The sequence below is a fragment of the Chiloscyllium punctatum genome, chromosome 1 (assembly GCF_047496795.1).
Source record: "Chiloscyllium punctatum isolate Juve2018m chromosome 1, sChiPun1.3, whole genome shotgun sequence".
Lineage (NCBI taxonomy): Eukaryota > Metazoa > Chordata > Chondrichthyes > Orectolobiformes > Hemiscylliidae > Chiloscyllium > Chiloscyllium punctatum.
The window spans coordinates 22,187,914-22,199,087 of NC_092739.1; the positions used below are offsets into that span (position 1 = coordinate 22,187,914).

Genomic DNA, 11,174 nt, shown 5'->3' on the forward strand with positions numbered 1-11,174 from the left:
TTGGTTGATTTCTGAAGAGACTGATCAGTGCAAACACGATCTAAACAGGCTCAGATATATTCATGGAGTTCTTATAACTGGGATTCTACTCTTCTAAATTTCCAATAAGGTGATAATGGGAGGATAGTTAGAGAGCATCCTGGAATCTTTCCACCAGCTTTCACAGCCACGTCCTGTCTAAAACCACACAAACTAGTGGTCTCTCTCTGGTTTTCCCAGCTCGAATGGGACAAAGCTCTAACATTCTGGGCTGACCACTGCAATACAGCAGAATTGCTTTTCCCTTTTCAAATTTCCATTGTGCAGAAACGGTAACAGCATTTTGAAAGCACACATTTCACGATCTCCCACACATAACTATTAGCACCTTTCTACACACAACATCCAGAACTGCAACTGAATCTCAAATCAAAATTGCAAAACAGACCTATTTAACTTCTAGGAAACAGTTCTAATTAAAATATGTTTTGAGATTATGCTTATCCTCACCTGGAGGTTAAAAAAAACCTTGACTCTTCTCAATATACTTCTCGGTCTCTGCCCCACAAACTGCAAGGAATTCATGGATCTATTTGTCATTGAGGTAGAGACCAATCATGTTCCGCTAACCCACAATCAAAATACTCTAACACTCCCATTCTCAACTTGCTCTAGTTTCTCTCCTATCTCCTCTTTTGCCCTCTCTGTCTGAACTCATTATCACAAGACCTACCTCCAGTTCCTTCAATCCTATCCCCCCTCAACTACTCATCACCCAACATCCTCTCCTAATCCCCATGTTTGAGTACTACAACGAGTTGGTTCTCTGCCTTCAGATGCTCCTCCTCCTCTTTTATACTTGCTGTCATCAGCAGCTCCAAAATAAATATCATACCTGCAAACTACACTCCCATTTCATCTAGTGTCCTTCAAAGTATTGTCACCACCCAAATCTATGCTCTACTTTCCCAGAATTCCATGCTTGAATCCATTTAACCAGGTCTGCAGTAGCCATAAACAACATGCGGTTTGATCTGGAGGAAGGTTAAAACTATCCCTCCTTGTCTTTCTTGACACATCAGCAGCAGTGTTCCCTCTCATTTTATTCTTTCTGTGCAGACCTCAAAGATCCATATATGGCAGTACCTTCTGGAAACAGAAGTCAATGCTGCGATCCCCAAAGGCAAGTCAATCATCTAGAGCAGCAACTTAGAGGGAAGGTTGGTCTGTGGCTTTATCAAACTGTCTAATAGCTAGTCTTTTATATGCAGAAATTTCCATCAATTAAATATTAGGAAGTCAGTGTTTTAAGCTGCTTCTAACTTTGTTTCCTAACTACCAATTCAATCCCTGACAACTAAGATTATTTCAATTCATCTTTCACCTTGGTGTCATATTTAACCCTAAGGTAATCTTCTGGCCTGATACTCATGCATCGCTCAGTGTGCCTATTTCCACCACTGTAACACTGTCTGACCACCTGTCCCAACTCATGTGCTGTTAAAACTCAATTCATGAATAGGCTGCGGCTTTGGAGGCTGAGGGGCTCCCTTACAGAGGTTTATAAAATCATTAGAGACATGGAGAAGGTCAAGGTCTTTTTCTCAAGATGGGAGAGTCCAAATCTAGCGGGCATAGGTTTAAGGTGAGAGGGAAAAGATTCAAGATGGACTTGAGGGACAACATTTTCAAGCAGAGGGTGGTGCATGTATGGAATGAGCTGCAAAAGGTGGAGGAACCTGGTTCAATTATAACATTTAAAGGGTATCTGGATGGCTATAGGAATAGGAAGGGTTCAGAGGGATAAGGGCCAAACGTTGGCAAATGGGACTAGGTCAGATTGGGATGTCTGGTTGGAGCAAACAAGTTGTACCAAAGGGTCCGTTTCCATGCGGCCTTCATTATCTCTAGCATTGAGGATTCCAAAGTACTCCTGGCTGGTCTCCCACATTCTATCCTCAAACTTGAATCCATTCAAACTTTGGTCCCCATTTCCTCACTTGCAAAAAGTCACAGTCCCCTATTACCAAATTACAATGAACAATAATGGCTGCTGATCAAATGACAACTTGACTTGGTTCACAAACCCTTCCATGGTGTTACCATCCCTATTTCTGCGATCTCCTAAAGACTCAGAGCCCAAAATACCAGGGCACAACTAATTCATACCTCGTGAACCCCTGATATTCATCGACTAACAACGAAAGAGCATTCTTTCAGTCATTATAGCCCAACATTCTCCCTACATCTATTTTCCTCTCTACTTTAGCTTCCTCCTTTAAAAGATTCCTTAAGACTGACCTCTATCATCTATCCTAATGTATTTCCTCATGTGGCTTGGTCTCAGGGTGATGAAGGGCTAATGCCTGAAACATCAACTTTCCTGCTCCACCCTTTTCAACTCTTGGTCTCACAATGTGTTTGGTGATGTTCCTGTAAAGTGTCTTGGATGTTTTATTATGCTAATAATACTGTAAAAATACATAAACTGTTCTTGTTGCTGGATCAACCTCCAATTCCTCCCATCTTAACAGGAGCATCGTCTAATATTGGACACCACCTGGTTTACCTTCCCTCTTGTAACCTAAACAAACAATGAAACATCTGTTTTTTTTTGTATATCTAATGACAAAACAGCACCAGAATAGCTTTAAAATAGCACAAAATACAAGATAATGCTGATATAGCTAAACAGTCATGTTTTCGCACTGAAGTGACTGCTTGGTGTTATCATCACCTTTACTGAATTCTGTGCCTAATTAAGAATACCTGCCAACATGACTTATCTTCTAAAAGAGACATGCAAAAACAATTGATTGTTTAAAGATAAACACAATTTCAAACACTTGTATTGCATAAACCAAATCCTGTGTGTCAAAAAAAAAGTTAAATGACAGACTGATTTAACCTGATAAGTATTCATAATAATAAATGGCACCGAATAGACTTCGATCAACTTTACAATAATCATTGACAAAATGAATTAAGTGAGCACAGAATAAAATTTCAAATGATTCAGCCACACTGGGAAGTAATTAATATATTGCCCATATATTGTTACATTATACTACAACAGTAATATGGGTTTTATTAACAAAATAAAATTATTCAAAGCTAAATTTATAAACTAAATTACATATATTCAATACATTTATTTTGTGCAGAGGTACACAGAGTCCCAACAACCAGTAACAAATTGGTTACAAATATTAAATTAAATTTCAGTGGAAATTGATTTAGTTTTATTTTCTCCCTTTCCCTTACTGCAGATCTTCTCATAAATCAACTGTGAAAACTGAAAACTGACCACATGCCAGAGAAACTAAAGGCAACTCTCTTTTCAACTTTTCTTTGTCCGTTGTGAATAAACATTCATTCCTTACTCTGCATTTCCTCCTGCAAGAGCACTGAGATCAAATACTCAGCATGCAATAAATAATAGCTCAGTGTTGTATTTCAAATATAGTGTAGCTTCAGGTGATAACATATTCGTTTTGGTGTATATGTGCAACTGCAAGCACGCTGTGTCCAGCTTCACCTTACCAGCAGCTGGCACCCCCAGAATGGGGGAAGGAAGTCAAACCATTGAGGGCTCCCACTCTCAAATATTCATGTGCTGAAGCACATAACAGAATTGATTCTGAAGGACATCTAAAGCAAGATCAAATGGTGACTCTTGTTGCTTCAGAGCCAGCTGTCAAACATGCAACATAGCCACTTCACTCACCGGTCTTCTACTTTTTCCTCCCTTTGAGGGAGCCTTAAAATTCCATTTTGAGATCTTCCCAGCAAAAAGGCTGGAAATGTGTCGTGAAATGTACTCTTAGGTACAATTTTGTGGCCAGTTTAGGTTCAATTTTGTGGCCAATTTAGGTTCTTGAGATCTACAATGAAATGTAGCAGTACGCCAATGAAAACTTCCCAAATACACTAACCAGGAGCACAATTTTTCCAACTTCTTTGATGGAATATAGCCCAAGGGTACAAGTCAGCAAACACCGCATACAGGCAGCAATGCTTTCTGCAACTACCACTAAATTATATCCTCGAAAACAAAGCAACTTTCCCGCAAAGGAGTATTCAATAATTCTTCAGTTGCAGTACTACAAACAAACAGCAGGTGACTTTTTTAGGGTACAGGCCATTCCTTGTTAAAAGTTGAGTAAACAAAAGATCGCAACTCACAGGACACCTAAAAACAGGAGCGATATTAAAAAGTAAAACAATTTAAAACTTCAACTCAGGACCCAATCTTTCAACTGGCAAACATAGAAGCCAGCAATAATAACCAATTTAACAGTCTCATCATTTGCTTGTGTTGGCTTTCTATATTCTGTTACGTATTGTGTAACAGAAATGTGTTGAATGTGTGTTGTGTATCATTCACCTTAGCAGTGTTTACTTCTGGAATAGGTGAAGGTAATCAAAACACTAAGAGTTCCTTTTAGGAATTGCTCACATTGCAAAGCACATTCAATGAGAACTGATTTCCAAGGGCATTACGGACAAGTTCAAACAGCCATATTTGCTGCTACCAAGACGATGCAACACAGCTGTTATACCGAATCATCTTCCAATTTTCCCTCCCTTTTTGAGGTTGCTTTAAATCCCATCCCAGAATTTTCCCAACAATGAAGTTGAAAGTTTACCAAGACAGGATATCTTGGGTACACTCTGGTAGCCATGTGTGGCAGAGGCCAAAATTTCCAATCCGCAGCACCACACTTCTGACCAATCATTTTACTAACTACAGATATACGTAACTACTGGTTATACAATACCTGTAAACATTGCGTGGAAGTATGGACTGCAAGCTGCCAAAACAACTCTGTGTGCTGAAATTTCAGTATCTTCAGCTACAAGTGTCACATCACATAAAAGGTTCTGACTGTAAGAGAACAGAGTGAAGTTTAATTGAAGAAAATATTCAGTACCAAATCTAACGCAATATCCTTTTACTAACCACTAACATCACCGCTCTGCTTCCTAAAATTCAAAAAAGTTAACAGAGAGTAAGGGAAACTTGAGGCTGGGAACTGTCGGAGTTTTCTAGAAATGCTGTTATGATAACCTCTGATTGCAATCATGCTGGAGAAAGTTTTACTAAGTCAACTTGTAAAAGTGACAGACCATGAACTATGACATATTCTTCCCACTCTTGAAGGGAAGACTCAATATTGAGTGCAAGTTAATTTGCTCTCTCTGTCCACTTGCTGCCCTGTGAAATATGTCAAGGATTGATCGTCGGCCTCATTGTCAATCAGTCAGTCAATCTTCACACAGATTAGAGAGGTCCACTTCATAATCTCAAAAAAGGGAATTTCCAAATCACAAAGGAATCTTGCTGTTACAACCCAAATGATAACATTACATAATTCAATGTGGAGCACACTCGACTTGACTACACAATTTTCAAATCTTATTGAATGTCCAATAAAATAACAAGGAAAGCAGTATTGCCTATACCATGCACTTTTAAAGAATTCTTGTTTTTCATGATGGGTGGGGAAAAAAAAAGAAAGGAATTAAAACATTACAAAGTCATGTTTTTTCCCCAATAACGAGATCTCTATTTCTATTTTCATTTGCTCAGAATCAAATAAATTTCAGCCAACCTTGCCCAAGACTACATCATTTCTATCCTGAGACTATGTCCAGCATCCACGAAAAGGAACCTATCGAGTACATGGTAATCTATAAATAATTGTGGCCTTCATTGAGCATTTCACTAGTGATAGCAACAGTAAACAGTTTATACGAATGACCAGTAAAATTATACCTGCAAATATATATATATATTTTATACATAATATATAAGGAAGGCCCCAAGATTATAAAATGCTGAAAGAGATAGAGGTGTTATCTGTTCTCGTAACTGACATTGATCAATATAAAATTTCCAATCCAACAAAATAAAAAGATAATAAAACGTTACAAATTGGTACCAATGCTAGTGGTTTAAAAATATTGCAGGCTTTTATTTGCCTGAAAAGTTTCAGTAAAACAAAAAGCCACATAAGTATTGTCAGTTATATACTGCTCTGGAGATATATTTTGACCTTACTTATATCAATAAAGAATTGAAACGGAGGTAAAAGGTGACAAAGTGTGGCATCAAGGTACCCTAGAAAAAGTGAAATCAAAGGAGGAGGGAGAAAACTTTCCACTGACTGCAGATATGCTCAGTACAAAGGAAAATGGCTATGTGGTGAAAGGTCAATATTCTCTGCTCTGGAAAATCACGAAGAGTTCTAGTTCCAATCATCTTTGGCTATTTCAATGACTTTCTCTTCATATTAAAAGGAAGGAATGTGATATTCATTGACAACTGCAGTCTTCAGTCTGATTAGCAAATAATCAGTCCAAACCCACATACAGCTAAGACCTGGACAACATTCAGGCTTGGGCTGCTAAGTGGCAAGTGACATTCACGCAACATAAGTGCGAGGTAAAGATCACCTAATAAAGAAGAATGATTAACCACCTCCACCTTGACATTCAAATGTATCATAAATTAACTCCCCATCGACATTGTGAAACAGAGCCTGTGTTGTGTCTATCACCAGCAACCAGTCGTATAAATACTGGGGCTGTTGAGAGCAGATGAGAGACCAACTTCTGCGAGTCACTCCTTCGGACTTCCTACAGTTTGTCCATGATCTAAAAGGAACTATGATCGAATACTCTCCATCTGCCTGGATAAGTGTAATTGCAATAATACTCTCAGGAGTTCAACACCACCTAGGAATACCTCCATTAAGCAGTTCAATAAGCTGGCTCACCACATCCTCCTGAAGGGCAACATATGTTCATTTTGGCAGCAACATCCTTGTTCCATGAATGAATACAAAAGACTAAAGATTTTCAAATGACACAGGTTGGGGCTTATAATTAATACAGAGTAGGACCACAACAAAATACAGGAAGAGGATTCATACATTTCCAAAACAGGCCTGCAATTGTTAAAATTGATAAAATGGTTTGCAATATTGTGCAGTTCCAGATGCAAGTTATGAAAAATGTGAAGGCATCAGAGAGATTGCATCAAAAATTCGCAAGGTGAATTCCAGGCTTCAGTTTGGAGGTTAGATTGGAGAAATTGAGATAGTTTCCCTAAAGGGAAAGCTGAGCAATGATTTGATAATGGTATCCAAAAATCAGGAGGGGGGTCTGAACAGAGTTAATAGGAAGAAACACTTCCCACATATGAAAGGAAAGGAAAGGATCAAGAATAAGAGGGCCCAAATGTAAAGTAATTTTAAAAAGCAGCAAAAGCAACACAAGAAAAAGGAATGGGGCTGGCACGGAGGATCAGTGGTTAGCACTGCTGCCTCACAACGCCAGAGTTCAATACCCACCTCAGACAACGGTCTGTGTGGAGCTTGCACATACTCCCTTTGTCTGCGTGGGTTTCCTCCAGGTGCTCCTGTTTCCTCCCACAATCCAAAATTGGGCAGCTTCGGTGAACTGACCATGCTAAATAGTGTTCAGGGGTGTATAGGTTAGGTGCATTAGTCAGGGGTAAATGTAGAGTAAAAGGGAATAGGTTTGGGTGGGATATGCTTTGGAGGGTCAGCATGGACCTGTTTCCAAACTGTAGGATGTCAATAAAAATAAACCTATACTGTATTACAATGGGGCTTGGTAGACTAGACAGGTGTTTTCACCTATGGATAAGGCCAGAACTAATAAAACTGTTGATTACTATCGCCAATAGAAAATTCAGGAAAATGTTCTTTTTCAGATAAACACTTGGAGACAAAGAAAAAATTGCAGAGCTACTGGGAAGTAGGACTTACTTAGTTGTTTTTGCAGAGAGCTGGCACAGACGCAGACGCAATGAGATGAATGACCTTCTGTGCTATGCAAAAAGCCAAAGAACAATGGAAGCTGGAAATCAGAAGCAAGAACAGAAAAAAAACCTTAGCAGGTCTGGCAACATTTGTGTCAAGAAAGCAGAGTTAACATTGCGGGTCCAATGTCCCTTTTTCAGAATACTGGCCTAAAACATTTAACTCTGCTTTCTCTCCATAAATGCTGCAGGAGCCGCTGAGTTTTTCCAGCATTTTTGCTGTTTTTGTTCCTTCTGTGCTATCAAAATTTGAAGATTCTACCAGAATAGCAGGAACACAGATCCACATTACATCATGCAATAACCAAACAGCATAGAGTTTGAAAGTGAAGCTTGTTAAGTATGTGAGAAAAAAAAGATGATGTTGATGGTGATAGATGAAAAAGGGCAAAAGAAGGCTTACGTGCAGCATAAACACTGCTTAGATATTTCTGGGGCTGAATAGCTTGTTCCGTGCTTTAAAAGTTATGACAATTATTAATAGGCCAGTAGGAAGGTGAATCCAAGTGCTGCAAACCAGTACAAATTAAAAATAAATTGAAACCCAATTCCTAACCTGTAGCTAAAAAAAAAGAAAATCATATTACAGAGCAATATTATTTACTTGGCCACTGCTAGGATGCCAAATATCACCACAAAATGGCAGATAAAGTCATTTCCTAACCATCACTGATTTGTCATGGTGGAGCTGCAAGGCAGCAACAAGAGAACAAGCAACTGAAAATAGACATGTCTGGGTCTGCTATTGTGCACCTAGCAATGGGTTGTTAAAATAGTGGCAGATGATCTTTAGTGAGAAACATTTTTTCGAAAAACTGCAATGACTTTCCTGTTCTCTCTCTCACTCTCTTCGGGTAATATGCCCCAAGAGGACACTGGCAAGCATGGCCCTTTACTGGATTGGTCCTTACTATGGTTGGCATGATCTTCTGCTATCAGTTTGACCAGAAAACTAATCTATTCTTATTGCATGCTAATACACATAATGGAATGATTTACAGGCAGATAATCAGCCTATTTGGCCTTGTTACTAACACAACCTTCATGGTTACGTGAAAGTAGACTTGAACCCTAGAGGTTCTGGTCCACAGGTAGAGGTGCTACTATAGCACCATGTGATTTTGACTTTGTTAGTCGTTAAAACGTTTGCTGCAAACCCAGTGATGCTAAAATGGACATAGAGACCTACCTTCTCAGTTCATTCATAACTTTAAAAGCATTTTTCATGTGGCGAGGATTCACAGTCACTGGACATTGTTTCTCAGAAACATCATCCTTTAGATCATGGTGTTTATGTTGGCATAATTTTGTGCACCTGTAAACAAAAATTAGAATTAAATATCAATCAGGAGATGTAACAGATAAAATTATTTCAATTAGCCTTAATCCCATTAAATCAGTCAACAATTGGTGGTCAAGCAGTTAAATTGGAATCATATGCATTTATAATCAGGCAACTGTAGTCCAGCTTAGTTTAATTTGTAATGAAAAATTATTTAAAATATATTTTTTAAAAGTCTAAGAAAGGATTATACCAAAGTAAACCAGCATATCCAAATGTCTGGCATTAACTTTACAAAAGGCCACTAAAAATATAATTTCACCAAAATTACAGCCACAGTCTGACCAAGTTAACATTATCCAATGTCACTAGAAATAGTTTGTATCATGATAAACAGTCAGAACCCTAAAGAACTGTTGACACTTTTAGCCCACAATTCCAAAAAGTGTTTCTTTTTAAAGAGGATGACAGCTACAGAGATAGAGTGACAACAAGTATAAATTCAGAGGCTAGCTATTAAAAATTCTTTATGGGACTAATGGGGATGCAAGACATAAAAGGTGTCAACAAAACTTCAACCAGGCTGGACTGTGATCGCAAGCTCAAAAACATAATTAGGAGCTGACAAACCACTGCTCAATAGCAAGCCATCCTCTGCAGTTTACAATAGAAACTGCAGACACATTTCTTTCATTTGTCCATTTTAAATAATACACAAAAAGTGAGGGGTTAAAAAGCCAGTTGCAATTTTACAGGAGTGGATTAGTGGCACTGAATACCCTGTGTAGCAGACTGTGAAGATCACAGTTAAAGAATATTACCTTGTCACCCCTGTACGGCAATTAAAGAGCATCGCTCACCGAGTGTAAAAGCCAGCTAGCTCACAGGACAACAAAAGGGAGACCGTCCTTCACAGAGTTCTACAAATCATCTTTTGAAAAAAATTAGGATAAAGAAACTTCAATCAACCTACAAAACAAAGAATCTCAAATGTCAAATGTTCAATGTTGATGCTACAGGGTAAACTGTACTGCAACGGCCACAACGTCCAACTACCTACAATGATTCACAAATAATTTAGAACTTATCCACGGTACAATTGCAAGGTTTAAAAGACATTTGGTGGAACACATGGGGCGGCACGATGGCGCAGTGGTTAGCACTGCTACCTCACAGCACCAGGGTCCTAGGTTCGATTCTGGCCTCAGGCGGCTGTCTGTGTGGAGTTTGCACATTCTCCCAGTGTCTGCGTGGGTTTCCTCCCACAGTCACAAAGGTGTGCAGGTGAATTGGTCATGCTAAATTGCCCATAGTGATAGATGCATTAGTCAGAGGGAAATGGAACTGGGTGGGTTACTCTTTGGAGGGTCAGTATGGACTTGTTGGGCAGAAGGGCCTGTTTCCACACTGTAAGGAAATCTAATCTAATGAATAGAAAGGTTTGGAAGGATATGGGCCAGGAGCAGGCAGGTGGGACTAAATTAGTTTGGGATCATGTTTGACATGGACTGTTTGGACCACAGGGTTTGTTTCCGTGCTGTATGATTCAATGACTCCACATGTAAATTCATTGTTCATTAACTCAAGAAAGCCTAGTCAAATTGCCTCCTTTGAAAACACAAGTTATTTTGGATATGGGAGAAGGGTATCCACAAGGGAAGGGATCCTTTTTAAATTGACCATACTACCAACCAAAAGGTGATGGTAGTAATAAAGTAAGGAGAAGTAATAATGAAGGAAACCAGTTCATCCCTCCTCATCCAGAAATTTAACAGTTTGGATTACCCTACCGGGAATGGAAACAAATTGGGCAACTTCACCCAAGGACTGACTTTCAATAATTTAATTTAAGGCTTTAACATTCATCGTACCTGACATATACCGAATTAAAGATGTTATGAAGTTACTGATGTTAGTGATTTAAACAGGACATTGCATTCAAGAATGAATTAGATTGAATGACTAGATTGGGTTGGGATATTTGGTCAGCATGGACAAGTTGGACCGACAGGTCTGTTTCTGTGCTGTACATCTCCATGACTATGATCAGTCACTATAATA

General features: G+C 38.8%; 1 protein-coding gene across 2 annotated transcripts in view; it reads right to left on the minus strand.

The window, feature by feature from the left end:
• The window catches only part of klhl2 (kelch-like family member 2), a 149,762-nt gene that overhangs the window by 104,345 nt on the left and 34,243 nt on the right, over nt 1–11,174 (minus strand). For both annotated transcript variants that reach the window (XM_072576380.1, XM_072576288.1), the window contains exons 2-3: nt 9,021–9,146; nt 4,761–4,867 (exon numbers count right to left, since the gene is read on the minus strand). In XM_072576380.1, coding sequence (XP_072432481.1) covers nt 4,761–4,867; nt 9,021–9,146 — 233 coding nt within the window. The remainder of the gene's footprint in view (nt 1–4,760; nt 4,868–9,020; nt 9,147–11,174) is intronic.